The sequence below is a fragment of the Fundulus heteroclitus genome, unplaced genomic scaffold (genome assembly GCF_011125445.2).
Source record: "Fundulus heteroclitus isolate FHET01 unplaced genomic scaffold, MU-UCD_Fhet_4.1 scaffold_94, whole genome shotgun sequence".
Taxonomy (NCBI): domain Eukaryota; kingdom Metazoa; phylum Chordata; class Actinopteri; order Cyprinodontiformes; family Fundulidae; genus Fundulus; species Fundulus heteroclitus.
The window spans coordinates 392,425-412,039 of NW_023397406.1; the positions used below are offsets into that span (position 1 = coordinate 392,425).

The window sequence follows — 19,615 nt, forward strand, 5'->3', positions numbered from 1 at the left end:
TATCCTTTTAAAGGGTATTAAATAAAACGCAATTTTTAGAAAATGTTTACTTTGTTGCATAAAAAGCATTTTTCATAACTGCCACCATCTATAACTGTTATGTTTTGGTGGGAAACTGAAAATAATGTCAAATTATTCAATATATTTAATATGTATATGGGCAAATATATTATTAAAAGTCATTTTTCTTTACTAACATTCTATTTAAAGACAAATAATTCACGAGTTTACTATAAATGGAAAATATTCATTTATTTATAAATGAAGAAATCTACTAAAATTAAGGAAAATAACACAAATGGGAAATATTTCACTTTACCTCCAAAGATGGTGTGATAATTATAAATGCCATTGTTTGAATGCTACATTTCTATTGGATTGTTCCTTCGACAACATAAGGAGGCCTTTCACATCAATTTTGTGTTGGTCTGTGACAGAGGATGTTACTTCTAAGAAAGTGTGTGTGTGTGTGTGGGGATGTGTGTGTATATATATGAAACGCCTCTAACAGATGGACGCAGAGGCTGAGCACTTGGCACAGAATAGGGTGTGTCTTTCTTGGGGCCGAGACAGTTTCTGGGTCAGACAGGCAAAGGTCGGGTCTGGTGATCAAATCCAACAGGTAGGGTCAGTCCAAATTCTCAGGGTCGACTGACAAAGGTTCAAATGTGGCAGAAAAACTCAAACTTGTAAAACAAAAAGACACAGAGTGAGGTACTGGCAAACAAGGTGTATGGTAGAATTACAACAAGACAGATCTGTTTTATGAGGGAAAGTATGTCTTTTAAACACAATGCCTAATTACATAATTGACATGACTATTTGTTACTAGGCAATATTCAAGCTAGGTCCACACAATGATACATGGTCATCTTTCTTTGTTTTATAACTATGCATTTGCATTAATTCCCTTTACTCCGTTTCCCCTTAATAAAATCCACCACATCCAATTGTCTTTAGAAGTCACCTACTTGGTAAATAGAGCCCACTTGTATGTGAATTAGTCCTAAAATTAGTCCCACTGCTCTGTGAAGGTCTCAAAGGTTTGTTAGAGAACATTCAACACAGTATCATGAAGGCCAAGGAGCACAGCAGACGTCTCAGGGATGAAACTGTGGAGACGTTTCCTGGGTTGGGCTATAAAAGATACCCCAAACTTTGAACATCTGTCAGAGCACTCTTCTATCCCTCAGTTACATCAATTAGGGACACCAATCAGTTTTCAGGATTTTATTTGTAAAGTGTTTTGGAAACAGTTTTGGTCTATCACACAATCTTATCACATTACACAAGGTACTCATGATGTTTTGCGATACACAAAGTTTGTGGTTTCCACATAACAAAATGTGAAAGTTTAAAGCAGAGGTGTCCCAAGGACACCAGGCCCTGAGGACTGGTGTCCTCGGGACACCTCTGCAGGTCTTAGATGCGTCCTTGCTCCAACACAGCTGATTCAAATGGCCGAATGAACTGTTTAACATGACGCCTAACTCTGCAGAGGCCTGCTAGTGAACACTTATTTAAGATTCTGGTGTGTTGGATCGGGGTAACATATAAAACATACTGGACACTGGTTCTTGAGGACTGACTTTTGACTTTGGGTGGGAATACTTTACCAAAGGCATTGTACGTGTTGGAGGGGCTGCATGGTGACACAGTGGTTAGCTCTGTTGCCTTGCATCAAGAAGGTCCTGCTCCTTCACTCTTTCTGTGTATTTGTGGTTTCAGGGTGTAACCCGCCTCTCGTCTATGGGCCATGACCCCACGTGACCCCGCAATGACGAGCAGGACTGAACCGTGGATGGGTGTAAGTGCAGACGTATCAGGAATGGGTTAAGTCCAGACTTCCTCATTGAATGTGAAAGTAGAAAACGTTCAGCCAGAGCTCCACTCCCCTTCAGAGGAGGAGCCTGCAACAGATGTTTACTTGTTTGACTTGTGCAGTGCCCAAGTGCGTTGTACCCGGAAACTTGCTTTTTTTCCCTGACTCTGCTGAACTTTGAAGCTCAGAAAGTGATAACATCACCATTTGATGATTGTTTTCCCGCCTTATCCAATAAGCAACCTTGGCACCTCTGAGACGTCAGACTGTAATCTAAGCTCCCTGTGGGGAAGTGAGTGGGTTGGTCAAATACACGACCTCTTTTCAGAGAATACCTCCTGTGAGCTTGGCCGTCCCGGACAGTGCTTCGGACGTCTAATCCACGGCTAAAAACCCAGGATCTTCTCCAGATTTGCATCTAGAAAGTAAAGCTCTTATTTCTGAAGATGAACAGACACGTCGGGTTGAGTAAAGATCTTCCAGACATCGAGGTAATCTGCTGCATCCACTCTTTGTTTGCATTGTTATTAAAATCAGTACAATATTTATACTTTCTATATGATCAAATATGTAAGGCATACAGTGTGCATTATGAATTTAGTAGATCAGAGGGCTTTCTCTGTATACTCAGGCCAGCTGACAGCTTTGCCAGGGTCCGGAGCGCACCGTCTTTTTGCCCCCCTCACCATATGCACAATGTCTGTGTGCACTTTTTTCTTTCATGCTCTGGAATTCGCTGACAAAGCTTTCTGTATCCTACGCAGGAAATGTTCTGTGTAGTTTAGTTTACCTTTTCTTAATTTTGTAACAGAACTGCTAACATGTTAGGCGAAATAAAGCATTTTATAAGCTGCTGCTTATTGTCAGGGGACGACAAAATGGATGCCTTTCTCAGAGAGTGCAAAGGAAAATCCCAAAATATTTTGGGAATTTCCTTTGCACTCCCTGAGAAAGGCATCCATTTTGTAATTACACGTACAAGGTTCACTCGATCAGAGTTGGTCATGTTAGTCGGCCATGATGCAGGATCGCTGACATTAAGTGGGTGATCAGTCTCTGACCCATTGTGCTCTCTGACCCGGCAGCCAGCCCCTCCGTCTGCACTGTGGCTGTTATCTGTGGCGGGCAAGAAGCAACTTTGGGTCTACCGTGAAACTCTCTGCTAATTTATTTATTTAGTGAATCATTTCCTTTTGTGAAAAGATTCAGGCTGGTTTAGCATTTTTTGTATTAGACATACACTGTAGTGGCTTTACTGTGGTTTACTTAACGTTCCTTCATTTTTTCATATTTACTCTGAACCTTTTCTGTTCAAGAATTCATGAAAGGCTTACTTTGTCATCTTTTTTTTCTTATTAAGAATCAAAATCTTTTATGTTTATTGGATGTATTCTACAATATACCAAAGTTACTTAATGTTCCTGGTGTATTACATGGTGCACTATAATTTGGTTGGGGATACAGTCATAAGTATTTGGACAGGAGCGGGCTAAAACTAAAACTGTTCAGATGCACATGTACTATGTTCAGGTCTGTTACCTGGTCCTCTGTGTCTCCCTGTCTTCTTTGGTCTCCTACTTTCTGCTTCTCAGCTCAGTTCATCTTTGAATGTCTCACAAAAAAGTGGGAAAGCATGGCGTTAAAAAACTGGGTAACATCACAAGGAGCCGAGCGTACAGTCTTTCTCAAAAGTTAAAAGCAGTTTTCAGCCCAGATGTTTTGAGTAACTTTCAAAAGACACTGATTGGTCCAAAAGTTCTGGCCGTGTTCTACATATGACAATAATTTCCTGTATTCTCCATATCTCTGGAGCAGTGAATAGACAAAAGTTGTAAGACTTACTAATTTTTATTGTATATATATCTATTTTGTCTGCACCATCAACACCACGTCAAATTCCTTGTAAGTGCAAAGATAACAGACCTCAACAGGGAGTTATTTTGCATGTTAACAGAGCAGAATAAGTTCTTAACTCTTCCTATGAAATCACTTCACCAATAAAAAAAAATACCTTCTTTTCTGGGTTTGTACTTGTACTGTTTTTCATTTGCTATTAACACCACTCCCAGTCTTCCCATCCTCTAAATCCATCGATTTAAAGGATTAAAGTGGGAGCAGCAGTACTCAAACCAAGAAAAGACAACTGTAATGATGTTATCACATGAAAATAAAGGAACCCAAAGTTTGAATGTGAAAGTTGGAGGTATTTCAAATTTTGCCTTGCTCTATTTTATCCATCACATTTATGAAAATCTAGTTATCCAAAACTCTTGCACTCTCCTTTTTTCCTCTGATCTATTTTTGTCACCTTTTCTCCCATTTAACATTTTGCCTCACCCTTTTCTCTTTCTTTTTTTATTTCCTCTTTTATTTTTCTGTTTCCGTGTCCAGTAAATTTGAAATAATACCAAAATAATATCCAGTATGAAGCGGGGCTCTACAGCAAAAGTAGTAATGCTCCACCAGTGGAAGGAAATCGTTTGGGCTCTCTTTGGCATTAAGACAGCAGTTCTTAGTGCTACACTGCCAGACAGGACACGTTAGAAAAAAAGGAGAGTTTTGCAGCTAATCTGGAAACCTGAGATTCCACCTGAGTGTTTATATACTCATGTATGAAAATACTGAAGCTGAATTAATGACACCGGTGACTGTGGTGTTCACACAAACACTACACCATAAACTGTGCAGTCAAAGAAACCGAAGGAATGTTGTATTTATTTTGCTTCTTTAGTTGCGATTAACACCGTTTTGACAACCTTAACATGAATAAATAGCAGAAGTATTATTTTTCGTGTTTTTATTCATAGATTTAATTTAGGCCAGTCGTTAAAAAAACGTCTTCTCCTGTCCTCAGCCGGTACTGTGCTCTGGCACTACCACGTTTAGCAGCAGGACACGCCACAAACAGTGTAAGATTAGTGAATGAGTCACCTAACAAGCCATGTGATTCATGTAGAAATCGTAGGGAAGTAGCACGTGCTGAGGGGCTGGAGAGTTGAGTGTGCACGTGAGCTGGGGGATCAGCACTAACTTGTGCACAGATGTGAGCAGGAGTCAGTGGAACAACATCAGTGAACGTTAAAAGTCTGCATTTGCACAGATTTTAAGCGTAAAGCAAATAGTGAAGAACTTCTTGGTAATGCTGCGATGATATTGACCGGAGGAAACCGGCTCAGGCTTCAGCTTGGGCCACTGAGTGGAGCATGCATTAGGTTACACCAGCGTTTAGAAAAACAAACGCACGAGGAGTCTTTACAGGCAGAAAGCTGATTATTGTATGCAGGAGCAAAAGTTCAAATGTTCATTTCTGTTAATATACATTGAAAAGAACAACAGGTCGCTTCCCTTCGGCACAGCGACCTTGCAGCTCAGATATCACATGTAACCCAGCCAGTCAATGGGTCTCCCTTCCAAGAATGTTTTGTAGTCTTTTACCAGCAGATCACCATGTGCTTTACATTCAGGCTTATTTAAAGTAAGGCCGTCTCCCAGTTAAGTAAATATTATTGTACTCCTTTACGGGTTTTAAATTAGGTTTTGAATTGTAAACAACAAACGACAACCTAGATTCACTAAAGGATGATTCAAAAGTGGCAAGAAAAGATTATACTATCCCCCATTTCTCTTTGAGGAAAATAAACAAGCAGGATATAAGTCAATGAGCGCTCTGCTCACTTTGTGGGATAGGTAATACAAACCACCCCAGTCACAACATGACAATCATTTATTTTACTGGAGTAAAAACGTGGTCATATGCAGTAAATTAGATGTATTCCAATGAGGTTCATTTGTCATATTAAAGGTACCTTTTAAAAATAACAAGCTTTATGCAGTTATTAAACACTTTTCTCTATTAAAAATTTATTTTTTCCATTGGTCTGATGTTATATTTCAATATTAAATGTTTTTATTAGCTTTTAGTAGAAAATCACTATAAATAAATGTGAAAGCTTAAAAATGTCAGTGTGTGTGTAATTAATCAATATTACGTGTTTGATTTATTAAATTTACTTATTTTAATTAATAAACGTTTCTATGACGTTCTAATTTATTGAACACCAACTGTATTTTCTGATCAAATCCCATATTTTGGCATTGTAATATAAACACAAGTATAATGAGCCTTCACTACACAAATAGGTAAAAGTAAATAACTGACTAATCTGTTAGACTCTAGAATAATTGAAATTTTACTTTTTGACATGTTGGCAAATGTCCTTCTTTTCAGAGCATCCTGGCTCTGAATCCCAGAGTGAAGAGCCATGCTCAGATCGTTTCCACTGCCAGCAAAAAGAAAGAGAAGAAACACTGGAAGAGAAACCCTGAGAAGAGCTGCGATGTAAGAAGCATGCCCGACTGACACTGACGGTGTTTTAGTGATGTGGGCACTTTACTCATCTTCTCTTATTGTTGTCAGTCTTGTATTAAGTTAGAGAACAACTTTGATGACATCAAGCACACGACGCTGAGCGAGAGAGGAGCTCTCCGGGAAGCACTGCGGTAAAAAGAAACAGTATTAAGTTTTCTTAATTAAATTATTATACAGTATGCTACTATACTAGAAACAAAAATAAACCTTACAATCCTGAATTGGAGAGTTTGGCCTTCATATGTAACAACGATTGGTGCTAATACAGAAAAAATGGTTTTGCTTGTACAGGCAGATTGTAATTATTGCATGGTACAGTCCCTGCATGTTTCAAGTAAATAATTACCTTGGAACATGTAACTCTTCATGCTAAAAACAGTACATTTCTTTTTGCCTTTGCAGTAAGAATTCAGCTGTCTCAGGCTAATTCATAACTCAAAGAACTAAACATGCGTTATATCGTTATTACAGCCTAAACAAAATCAGTAAAGTAAATGTTCTTCATGCTGGACATGAGCTTTTTGGCTCATTTTCCAATGAATTTACTGCATTATTCAGATAGACTTACATTCTTCATAACATGGTTAAAAATATCCTTATTACTATATAATTTTTATCATTTTATTTTAGATTTTCTTGCTACTGTTTGCTTATGTTCATAGTTATTTGCATGTTAAAAAAATACTTTGAATTTAGTTCACAAGAATATCAGAAGGTACTAAAAGTCTTGTCTCTCAAAGTTTAATAACTGATTGGTTAACAGTTTCTTAAAATATGTCTATTTTGTTTCCCTTTTACAATTAAACATACTAATTAAAGCTAATGGTGATGATGTGGTGGATTGTAGCATACTTTGTATTTGTTGAATATTTTTGAATTTGCATGATACCCTTAAAAACATTTAAGTATTAATGCATCTAAATACATTTTTTTTTTGATAACTGTTCTTGGTTCTCTATATGCCGTGACATGTGTGCTTAACTTGATGAGTATAAGAACATGAACCACGATCTGTTCTTAGGTGCCTAAAATGTGCTGATGCTCCTTGTCAGAAGAGCTGCCCAACAAACATTGACATCAAGTCATTTATCACAAGCATTGCAAACAAGGTATCATATCAAAACAAGCACTGTCTCACCATTGAACACTACAAGATTCTTCTCTCGTCATATATAAAGACAGGGAACGAGGTAAAAAGAGTGCTAAAGGGGTCCGTGCGTCTGTGTAACAGAACTACTATGGGGCGGCGCGGGCCATCCTCTCTGACAACCCTCTGGGGCTGACCTGCGGGATGGTCTGTCCCACATCAGAGCTGTGTGTCGGGGGCTGCAACCTGTACGCCTCTGAAGAAGGACCCATTAACATCGGAGGATTGCAGCAGTTTGCTACCGAGGTATAAATGTCCGCTGCTCAGGAGTCACACTAACACTCAGCTGCTGTGATGACCACACAGCGGTCGCCAACATTTTAGTTCTTAACCAGTTCTTTTTTTTCCTTATTGTATTCTACATTACCGAAGCTCAAAGTCCTTCTTCTTGCTCTGTCCAATTACTTCATAGTCTACAGTTATATTGGCAAGCAGGAAGTAATGGTGCTAATGCAGGCTTCTTTGCATCTCTTCACAGGTGTTCAGCAAAATGGGCATCCCTCAAATCAGGAACCCAGAGCTCCCACCAGCCAATGAGATGCCAGAGTCCTACCACGCTCCCATTGCTCTGATTGGCTGCGGCCCAGCATCAATCAGTTGTGCTTCTTTCCTGGCCCGCCTGGGCTATGATAATATCACGATATTTGAAAAGCAGAAGTACATCGGAGGACTGAGGTATTAAAACATTACCGACTTAGCGGGCATCTACTGGTAAAAGGGGCTTTTATTTATTTATACTGGGTGGCATTGCTGAAATCATAGGAAAGTTCACACCAAAAAGGTTTTGCTTCATATCATTCATCATGAGTGTATTTCTATAAAAACAGGTGTTTGACGTCAACAAAAGCGGAGCACTTTTTGACGTCTTAGCTGATTTGCAACATCTTTGCTTATAGGTTAGGCTTTTGGTTACATGGATAGGTTTAAAATGTAAACACATAACAGAGTTAAAAACATAACTTAGTAAGACTCAACAATATAAAATGAACAGCAAAACACAATCCCATTGAATTAAATAAATAGTGGTGATCCATTAACTGCAAAAACAAACCTAAAAATAAGTAAAATGTTCTTAAAATTAGTGCATTTGTCCTTGATTTGAGCAGGTTAATAAGATGATTTGCCAATGGAATAAGATTTTTGCACTTAAAATAGGAACAACTCATCTCCATCATCTTATTTCAAGTCCAGGATGTCTAATTATCTTATTTTAGGGGTCAAAATACTCATCCCACTGGCAGATAATTTTATTTACCTGCTCAAATCAAGGACAAACACACTAACTTTAAGAACATTTTACTTATTTTTAGATCCATTTTTGCTACACAACTGATCCTCAGAAACTGTTTCAGTTTTAAACTACAACCATAGCTCTCAGCCAAAGGGGTTGTTTTAAACATTTTTTATTGAAAGAAATCTGGAAAGTGTGGTGTACATTAGTATTAAATCCCCTTTACTCTGACATCTCTAAAAATCCAGTGCAATGAACTGTCATCAGAAGTCACCCGAATGGCAACTTTTCATTGCCATCTACCAAAACTAACAGCCAGAGCAACGAGAACAATAATCCGAGAAGCACCAAAGATGTGCATTACAGCTGTAGGAGCTGCAGAGACCTACAGGTGGGAGAAGCTGTTGCTAGGACAACTGTTAGACAGGTAACCCACAAGTCTTTAATTTAGGGTAAAAAAGTGGCAAGAAGAAAGACGTTACATTTACATTCTGCCACAAGCCACATAGAAGACACAGCTGGCAAATGGAAGAAAGTATTCTGGTCAGATGAGATCCAAACTGAGCCTCTTGGCAAGACTACAAAATATCCTGCTGTGGGGAGGATTTCTCTCAGGAGGAATAGGGAAGCTGGTCAGAGTTTATAGAAAGATGCCCGTAGTAGAAAACAGGGTAGTCTTTAAAGAAAACCTGTAAAACACTGATAATAACCTGACACTGGGGTGGAGGTTCACTTTCCAGCAGAAAAATGACCATAAACATACATATAGACAGACAACAGAATGCCTTAGATCAAAGCTTATTCATTTCAAATGTGTCAGACTAATATAACCTGACTCAGATATTTTTAAGAAAAATTGATAAAAATGACCCAAAAGGGCTTGCAGCTCTAGTTGCAGCAAAAGGTGCTTCTATAAAGTATTGAAGAAGGGAAGCTATATAAAAAGGCATGCCACACTGTTTGTTAACTGTAAAAATGACATGTTGTTGTCTCGTGTAAAGTGTGTGTTGTGTTGGACAGTGTCAGAAAAGTACCGATGAAAACAAGGAAACCCTAAGAGCTAAATGTGTCTGTTCTTGTTGGCGCAGCACATCAGAGATCCCTCAGTTCAGGCTCCCGTATGAAGTTGTCCAGTTCGAAGTTGATTTGATGAAGGACCTAGGAGTGAAGGTATTACCTTTGGCATCTCATGACGTACTTTAATCGTCATAATTATTCAGGAGTTGTGACATCTACACACTTGTATTAAAATGTCCGTGTTTGCTGTGTTCTACGCAGGTGGTTTGTGAGAAAGGTTTAGGTGTTGATGGAATGAGCCTTTCATCCCTGAATGAGGAGGGCTTTAAGGCTGTCTTCATTGGGATTGGTGAGTTCGGTCCACTCAGGATTCACATTATAACCATGAGGTTTGTAAATGTCTGTGTATGTGTGCACTGCTCCAGGTCTCCCTCAGGCTAACAGGGCTAAGATCTTCCAGGGCTTAACTATGGACCAAGGCTTTTTCACTTCCAAAGACTTTCTGCCTATGGTGGCTTCTGCCAGCAAGAAAGGTACTGTGAGGTCGAGCTGTATGGTCCGGCTACTTGCTTACTTAAAGGGAACATTTGAAAAGACATAATATGATGTCATTTCCTGTTTGTTTCTCTTTTTTAAAAATAATTATGCGGCTTACGTAAAAATGCTGGCCACCTACAGTAGCTATGTACAATTCAAAGCAAGTCACAACTTATTGGTTTCAGAAATTAAACACCCAGAATTCAAGCTGTAAATTTCACCAATACTGAATAATGACAAGTAATTTAAATCTTAATTGCGTAAGGAGTTTGTCACATGTACAATGTTGGCAACAAAACTTTCAAATCAAGTGTGTTGTTTTTTTCTTTATAGTGTACGTGAAAAGTATTCACTCCCATTTAATTTTTTTTGCATTTCACATTTTGTCACATATTTTCAATCAGTTTTATTGCCCCGATTGACCAATAATATTCTCCCATAAGGCTTTAAGGAACAGCTGTTTTCATACTGAGACAAAATTACACACACTTTATTACTCTGAAACCAATTAGTTGCGTTTGATTCGATTTAGAAGATTTTTCTTTTTAAAAAAGCGAAAACTATGCAGTTTTCTTTCCACTTCAGAAGAATGCAGTGCTTTGTGTTTCACACCATGTCTTTCTCAGAAAATACTAATAACATACCTCCATGTTTGTCCTCATAACATGGGCACATTTTGAAAAGGTTCAAGGGGAATGAGTACAGTTTAGTTTGGCTAGGTTTATCATTAAATGCCACTGATCAGGGGGGAAATAACGCTGTGTTTATGGGATGCTGTGTAGGCATGTGTCAGTGTCGCTCTGCCCTCCCGGAGTTAAAGGGAGTGGTGATTGTTTTGGGGGCCGGCGACACTGCCTTCGACTGCGCCACCTCGGCTCTCCGCTGCGGAGCCAGGAGAGTCTTCGTCTGCTTCAGGAAAGGATTCACCAACATCAGAGCCGTCCCCGAGGAGGTATGACCGGGGCTCAGACAGATGAGCAGACGCAACGATTTAAAAACGGAGAATTTACTCATTACATGTGTTGTTTCTGCTTTGCCAGATGGAGCTGGCTAAAGAGGAAAAGTGTGAGTTCCTGCCCTTCCTGTCTCCGCGAGAGGTCGTCGTGAAGAATGGGAAGATCGCCGGCCTGCAGTTCTGTCGCACCGAGCAGACCGAGAGCGGTGATTGGCTGGAGGATGAGGATCAAATTATCAGGCTGAAGGCTGATTACATTATTAGTGCCTTTGGATCCATGCTGAGTGACCCACAAGGTAAGCTATCTATAAAGCATCATGTCCTTTTTATGTTATGGTAATTCCAAATAAAACATAAACATTAAAAAGAATTTACTTTTTTAACATTGGTAGTAATCAAAGATGTAATTATTTAAGGTTTGTGACAAAAATGCACTTGATAGAAGACTTTTGATGTGCAATGTTACCTAGAAAAATATCTAAATCTCACCTTTTCTGATGTACCTTTGTCTGTCTTTGTAGTGACTAAAGCCATGGCTCCTTTGAAGCTGAGCCGGTGGGGCACTCCGGAGGTGAACACGGAAACCATGCAGACCAGCGAGCCCTGGGTGTTTGCAGGGGGAGACGTTGCTGGTTTGGCAAACACCACAGTGGAGTCGGTGAATGATGGCAAACAGGCTTCGTGGCACATGCACAGATACATGCAGGTAAATCTGTCCCCCACATCTCTCACTGATTCCTGAACCAATCTGGATCAAATGTGTCCACACGTTGCTTTAGCTGTATAGACAACCTTAACGTTGTGCCATACCTTTGGTTTCTTTGATTCGAGAGATTTACTGAAGGATGCTCCCTTCTATTTACACTTGAGAATTGCTTGACTTATTTTAGACAAATTGAACAGATATGATAATGCTGGCTGCTGTAGAAAAGCACTGCTGGTTTGTGCAGGCTGATTTAATGTAATAGTTCTTCTGTTATTTTTCCAGTCTCTGTATGGACATTCAGTGGATGCCGTCCCAAAGCTACCATTGTTCTACAGTGCGATAGATCAGGTGGACATCAGTGTGGAGGTCTGCGGCCTGAAGTTTCCCAACCCGTTCGGCCTGGCCTCTGCTCCTCCCACCACCACCACAGCCATGATCAGACGAGCTTTTGAGCAGGGATGGGGCTTTGCTCTGACCAAAACCTTTGGACTGGATAAGGTACGGCACAGAGAAAAGCAGCTTTCACTGCAAACCAGTGCAGAGAAATGTTTTACAGAAGCCTCTGTGGTAAAATCAGGTCAAAAGGTTATGTACTTTCATCATAAGCACGAATGCCATGTTGGTTTTAGCCTTTTTATCATACATTTTAACTGTTCTTTTTTAGGGTTAAAGGGTAAGAAAATAGCATCAAGAATTTCCAAAAACAAGAAGTTTGAATTTACCATGAATATTCTTTACTTCACTCGGGGGCTAAAAATATTTACATTCATGGATAAGGCAAGCTTGTAGAGAAATAAACTGCTGTTTGTAGGCATCAGCAAACTTTTGGCCTATTTCTCAAGGGATATCTGATTGATTGGAAGGTGTGCAGTTCAATTATGGCCAATTTTTCTGTATTCACAAATATTCTCAGAGTCCTCTTAGAGAGGCAAGGCAAATTTATTAGTATAGCACATTTCATTAGAGAGACAATGCAAAGTGCTTTACATGACTAAACTATAGTGAAAAAACAGAGAAAAGCAAGTAAGAATAAAATGTAGAAACAAAATAGAACATGGGAAAATAGAAACTAAGAGCAAACATTAAAAACAGTTGGAATACAAAGTTGAACTAATGATGTTTCAGTAAAACAGTTTAACTAGAACAGTCAAAGGCAATCCTAAACAAATGTGTTTTTAATCTTGATTTAAAGGAACTCAGGCTTTCAGCACTTTTACAGTTTTCTGGGAGTTTGTTCCAGATAAGTGGAGCATAGGAACTAAATGCTGCTTCTCCGTGTTTAGTTCTGGTTCTGGTTCTGCAGAGCAGGCTGGAGCCAGAAGACCTTAGTGGTCTGGAGGGTTGATGCACTGATAACAAGTCTGTGATGTATTTATGTGCTAAGCCATTCAGGGATTTATAGACTAACAGAAGTATTTTAAAGTCTATTCTCTGAGATACAGGGAGCCAGTGTAAGGACTTTAGAACTGGGGTGATGTGCTCTACTTTCTTAGTCTTGGTGAGGACACAGGCAGCAGCGTTCTGGATCAGCTGCAGCTGTCTGATCCACTTTTTAGGCAGACCTGTGAAAAAAACCATTGCAGTAATCTAGTCGACTAAAAATAAACGCATTGATTAGTTTTTCTAGATCCTTCTGAGCCATTAGTCCTTTAGTCCTGGAAATGTTCTTCAGGTGATAGAAGACTGACCTTGTAATTGTCTTTAGATGCTTTTGGAGATTCAGGTCTGAGTCCATCACTACTCCCAGATTTCGGGCCTGATCAGTGGTTCCTAGCTGAAGCTGTAACCACTTCTCTATTGGTACAAAAATTATTACTTCAGTTTTGTTTTTATTCAATTGAAGAAAGTTTTGCCACATCTATGCATTGATTTCTTCTAGGCATTTACTCAGTTCATAGTCACCTAGTGACAAGAACTTTACTCATATCTGGGCAACCACCTGATTGGGCTGTAAAAATGTGTTACTGTAGGACCTGGTGACCAACGTGTCCCCGCGTATTGTGCGGGGTACCACCTCAGGTCCTGTGTATGGACCTGGTATGGGCTCCTTCCTCAACATTGAACTCATCAGTGAGAAAACAGCAGCGTATTGGTGTCGGTCCGTCACTGAGCTGAAGAAGGACTTCCCTAACAATGTAAAGGATAAGTCTTGCTTTTCTTTTCCTCCATGCATTTTCTGTAATAACATAAGCTAATATTAAGCCATCTCAGGCTGTTATTGAACAACGTTTAATTTTAACAACAGATTTTATTTCCGATATTACTTTATGCTCTGTATCAGAAAGATGATCACTTCACACTGCTCAGTAAGACATACAGATATTGGAATGATGATAAAATGGGAATATTTGTGGGTTCTGTGTTTCCAAACCTATGTGTAGATGTGTTTTGTTTTAAATTGAGCATTTGCATGTCTTTCTGTCAGATTGTGATCTCTAGCATAATGTGCAGCTACAACAAGGAGGACTGGACAGTTATTGCCAAGATGGCTGAGGTGAGACAGTCCACAGTTTGATGATTTGATCTACACATTCACAGGGTGGGATCAGTGTTTTGATGGCGGCATCGCTAATAGAAGGAAACGATTAAAGCATATGTGTGTTTAGGAGTCAGGAGCAGATGCATTGGAGCTCAACCTGTCGTGTCCTCATGGGATGGGAGAAAGGGGCATGGGACTGGCCTGTGGACAGGTATGCATGAAGTATTATTATTGTTATTTAGATGTTCAGTTTCTCAAACAAAGAACTAATAACTACTTTGGTATTTGTAATTTTCTTTTTTTAAATATTGTAATTATAATTTATTTATTGTTTGTAATTTTCTGACTCTTTGTTGTGTTGTCAGGATCCAGTGTTGGTGCGAAACATTTGTCGGTGGGTGCGTGCTGCAGTTTCCATTCCTTTCTTTGCCAAACTTACACCGAATGTCACCAATATCGTTGACATTGCCAAAGCTGCACATGAAGGTGGGGGCTTTTCGCCACAACTTTTCTCACTCCTCTTTTTAGCTGTCCAGTAACTGTAACTTTACTGATGGACAACTAGCAGAAATGGGTTTCTTCTTGCACGTGTCTTGTAGGTGGGGCGGATGGAGTGACGGCCACCAACACTGTCTCCGGTCTGATGGGTCTGAAGGCGGATGGCTCTCCCTGGCCAAGTGTTGGTGCAAGCAAACGTACCACATATGGAGGAGTGTCTGGTAAATATCTCGTCCACCCTCTAAAAAAAAGTACAGAACAATGTGATACAATTTATTATTACACAATGTAGGCCAAAGGTACACGGCTTTGAATCATGAAACATTTGGTTGGAAAGAATATTCATGAACTCCTGTTTTTAAAATGTGATAAACTAAAGGTTAACATGAAAGAGATGATGCTAGTAAGCATATTCAATGGTAAAATTGAACGTTACTTACATATTTTAATTAGTAAATAGTGGATCATAGTATTAACAAATGAATGCAATGTTTATTCAATGGAGCGTTTTTAAAATACCTAGGAATGAATTGGTCTTCTTGCATACGTGCATGAGAAACATCTTTTTTTTGTTGTCTTTATTTTGCAGTAACAGAGTAGAATATTGAAAAAGTATAAAGTGACTCAGTCTGAATGGATAATTTACTTTTCTAAACTGTGCTGTGTGCAGGTAACGCCATCAGACCCATCGCTCTGAAAGCCGTGTCGGCCATCGCCAAGGCAATCCCTGGTTTTCCCATCCTGGCCACCGGGGGTATCGACTCAGCAGAGAGCGGACTCCAGTTTCTCCATGCTGGAGCCTCAGTCTTACAAGTAATAACAAAATTACTCTTAATAGTTTTTCTCCTAATGTCGAAAGTCGTCCACACGATTATTGTTTACATTGTAACTTCTCACATCGACAAAATAGCAGAGATAACATAGTTGCAGCATTTTTACTCTGATGCTAACAGATAGCGCTACTATTTCTCCCAACAATAGTGTCACCATCATTCATATTGGTATGCAGTAGTTGTGTGGAATATAGTCAGTGTTGAAGGAAGCAGCTAGGAGTGTCAATTTTCCTCCCATAATCAGTGTGTTTTACTCATCACGGTAAGGTACAATAATGGAGCTGTCAAATCTGTCTGCTTATGAAGGCCCTTCATTCTGCTGTGTTGGCATTAAATGGTCACAGATTCATTCGACGCATTCCCATTAGAAAGGTCTTTTTTGTAGATAAAAGAATCTGTTTTTAATACGCAAACGTCTCTCCTGTTCTGTCTGCCTAACAGGTGTGTAGCGCAATTCAGAACCAGGATTTCACACTGATCGAGGATTACTGTCTTGGTATGTAATCCCATTTCATTTTGAACCGCTTTATGATCGTTAGGTTGCTTTAGATTGTGTGAGTCCAGCATCATGTTTAGCATAAGTGTGTGTTTAGGTCTGAAAGCCTTGTTGTACCTGAAGAGCCTGGAGCTAAAGGACTGGGAGGGTCAGTCCCCTCCAACTGAAAAACATCAGAAAGGAAAACCCGTTTTCAAACTGGGAGACCTGGTCGGAAAGGTGAAGCAGCATAATCTTACTACACTTTATACCTTAATAATATAATTATCTATAAAGGATTGGCTGTTTTGTTTGTAGATGCAAAGCCATCAGATCTTTTGCCGTTTATGTATCATTAATACTGAAAATAACGAGAGTTATTAGACTCCAGTTTTTCGTAACACCGTTTATTTTTTTATTTATCTGTGTTTGTAGAGCCTGCCTAGCTTTGGTCCCTACTTGCAACAGAGGACCGAAGCCATTGCAAAGTACAAAAAACAAATCAGAGAAACTGGTGAACCACATGTGCCAGAAACCACCCGCGTCAACCAGCCCAAAAAACCAGTCCCTGCTGTTAAGGTGGGGGACATTTTCCCACGCGGGACTCAGAATGATCGATTAAGCCTTGGTTTGTTTGAGAGAGTTTTCTGTTTTTGTAGGACGTGATAGCCAGAGCGCTGCAGTACATCGGAGCATACGGAGAACTCAACAACATGGAGCAGGTACGCAAGTTGTATTCATAAACTGGAGCTTGACGTAATTAAAACACAAACTAGTGAGTCATTTATCCTAAATAAATAGGACTTGAGGCAATACATATTTGTCATTTCAGGTCCAGGCTCTGATAGATGAAGATATGTGCATCAACTGTGGTAAATGTTACATGACTTGCAATGACTCGGGATACCAGGTAAGTCTGCCAGATACTAAACAGGCAACTGCCTTTTCTTGGCTTTCAAAGAAGATATATACTATTAGAGTTCTGCTACATTATCAGTTTTTATTTGTTGGAGAGACTCTAACGTGATTTCTGCACGTCTGCCCAGGCGATACAGTTTGACCCGGAGACCCACCTTCCTGTTGTGATGGACAGCTGCACAGGCTGCACTCTTTGCCTCAGTGTCTGTCCCATCATCGACTGCATCCAGATGGTCACCAGGACCACACCTCATGCACCTAACAGGGGTGTGCCAGTTAGTCCTGTCTGCTAAAGGGATTATAAACCATGACAAACCTTTTAAGTGTTGAGATCAGGTATTTCTAAGTTTTAGTTTTAACAAACTGCTCTACAAAACGGTGTCAAAGTAAATCAGAACCCGTCCAAATTGATTTTTTTTTTTTTTAAATGGGTACTTTTTACAGAAAGTCAGCGTATCAGGCTTGCAAGTATCCTCCTGCCTCTTCTAAACATAAAGAAAGGCATAAATGTCATACCATATCTTAGTTTCATTCTAAATAGGAGCCTAGTACATTTCTCCAAAAGAAATTGAGGTATTTGTCCCTGTTCCAAAGCTGGAATCTGGATTTTTATGTTGATTTTGGAAAAAGTTCTTCTTCATTTCTAAGTGTCCTTTCAGCCCAGGTCAGCACATGACTTGTTTCTTTGTAAATAATCTGTTTTACCAGTATTAGCCAATGTCGCCACAATGTCTCTTATGTTGTGGAGCACATGTTTAATCAAAAGACGTTCAAATGGCTCCTTCAGCCATGTTGAAATTTGTACCCAAGTATAGAGCAGAGAAGTTCAAAATCCCCTCAGCTGATTTCTATTTAACTTCTAGTGACGTAGCGAGAGAAAAGCGTTATGTTAACAGTGTGTTTGAGGTGCTACCTTTAAGAACGCATCCACGGGTGTGTCTTCAAGTAATTCAAATGTCTTAAGTCAACCTATCAGGAGATTCCCCAAGTCTGCTGCTTTCTGAGATCTACAGTAACGTTCAATAAATTAGAACATTATTGAAAAGTTCATTTATTTCAGTAACTCAAGTCACTAATTGAAACATATTGAATAATTACACTGACTGATGTTTTTAGGCTGTTATTTCTGGTATTCATTATGATTTTCTCTATTTCATCTGATTAACGTGAATATTTCATTTTTATCTGAACATGCCATATTATCAATAATTGTGCAATACTTACTCTTGTTTTATTTTTGTTTTTATTTTCGCCTTTCTGATAAGTTTGTTCTCTGCTGCTTTAGAACTAACATTAGATTGGCTTGCTTTTTCATTACTGATTCCAGTGTGTAATGCTATTTGCTTTTGCCACTGTCACACCCAAATGTCCACGTTGTGGGACAATAAAGGAATTTCTTATCATGTCTTACTTTGCATTTGCAGCTGATAGAAACATGACATTTAGAACAGCAATATTGATCTGGACCAATAAATAAAATGAATGCAGAAATGTGTGGTTTGATGAAATGTATATTAAACACTTGTCTGAATTATTATTTTCCTAAGGTACATTCAATCTGTCATAGGAGTGTCATCAGAACATACACTGGTTCATGGGCACACCTGAGGCCTCTTTACATGGGTCGTGTGCATTACCCCACACCCATTGGAATGTATATTCTCATTTAATGGATAATATGACTAGGATAAAGGAGGAAAGGATGTCTCAGACATATTTGGTATGGACAAAAATGGCTGATGTGGTCCAAGTTACAGGACAAGAAGGTTAAAAATTAGTATGAAGCCCCAAATAAAGATGAAGTGAGTTACAGTATATGATGCTGGAGAACCTGAGGTATGGGGGGTTCAAAAAACTCCTTGTGCTTTTTTAAATAAGGTGTGACCTGGATGGAGGCAGTAATAGGTCCACTTAGAAAACCAGGTAAGGATTCCAGTAAATCTGGGAGCTATAGACCCATTATCCTTACATCATGTAGCTGCAAGGCAAGCTAATGGGACGCATGGTCAATGAGACTCGTGAACTTCCTGAAAAGAAAAGGGATACTAGCTGAGTTTCAGAGTGAGTTTGGGAGTGGCATGAATATGCTAAATCCTGTGTTGTGTCTGGTGGATTAGATGAGGAGAGAGCAAGTAAATAGAAAAGTGATTGCTGCAGCATTTTTTGAAGTTGAGGAAGCACGTATAACATATTGTGGAAAGGAGGTCATCTGAAAAACTGAGAAGGATGGGGACTGAAGGGAAAATATAATCTGGGTAAAGGTCACAGTGAGGACTGTCCAAGCTAAAATAGGAAATGAGTTGTTGGATTAATACATAGCTGATAACGGTATGCCATAGGGGAGTGTAATTAGGCCTACTTTATTTTCAGTAGTGAGAAATTATATTTTTTTAAGAGTTCCAGTAGGGATCTCTTTGTGGAAAAGGTGAAGGAATGAACATTGTTTTCAGAAGGAAAGTGCAAGAGGGCATAAAGAAGGTTGAAAAGTCGGGTAACGATTGGGTTTTAAATTCTCAGCAGGGATGACAAAAGTTAGGCTACATTGTTTTTAAATAAGAAAGTTAGACAAGACATTGATGTTAGACATTATGATACTCTTAGAGAGAGTTGACAGCTTTTGCTTTTTGG

The 19,615-nt window shown here is 39.3% G+C and overlaps 1 protein-coding gene across 2 annotated transcripts; it reads left to right on the forward strand.

Annotated features, from left to right (window-relative positions):
- Nucleotides 1-1,926: 1,926 nt before the first annotated feature.
- Nucleotides 1,927-18,474, forward strand: dpydb (dihydropyrimidine dehydrogenase b). Of its 2 annotated transcripts, XM_012882798.3 has the most exons (25): nucleotides 1,927-2,313; nucleotides 6,051-6,161; nucleotides 6,240-6,322; nucleotides 7,213-7,300; nucleotides 7,423-7,584; nucleotides 7,817-8,013; nucleotides 9,658-9,739; nucleotides 9,848-9,935; nucleotides 10,012-10,119; nucleotides 10,906-11,075; nucleotides 11,164-11,374; nucleotides 11,600-11,784; nucleotides 12,067-12,282; nucleotides 13,755-13,919; nucleotides 14,210-14,278; nucleotides 14,391-14,474; nucleotides 14,629-14,749; nucleotides 14,863-14,982; nucleotides 15,432-15,574; nucleotides 16,036-16,090; nucleotides 16,188-16,309; nucleotides 16,505-16,648; nucleotides 16,729-16,791; nucleotides 16,902-16,979; nucleotides 17,116-18,474. In XM_012882798.3, exons 1-25 carry the CDS (start codon nucleotides 2,269-2,271, stop codon nucleotides 17,278-17,280), a joined length of 3,075 nt encoding a protein of 1,024 aa, XP_012738252.2. In that variant the 5' UTR covers nucleotides 1,927-2,268; the 3' UTR covers nucleotides 17,281-18,474. The 2 variants fall into 2 exon arrangements, with proteins under 2 accessions (XP_012738252.2, XP_021164406.2); XM_021308731.2 differs by lacking the exons at nucleotides 1,927-2,313; nucleotides 6,051-6,161; nucleotides 7,213-7,300; nucleotides 7,423-7,584.
- The last annotated feature ends 1,141 nt before the right edge of the window (nucleotides 18,475-19,615 follow it).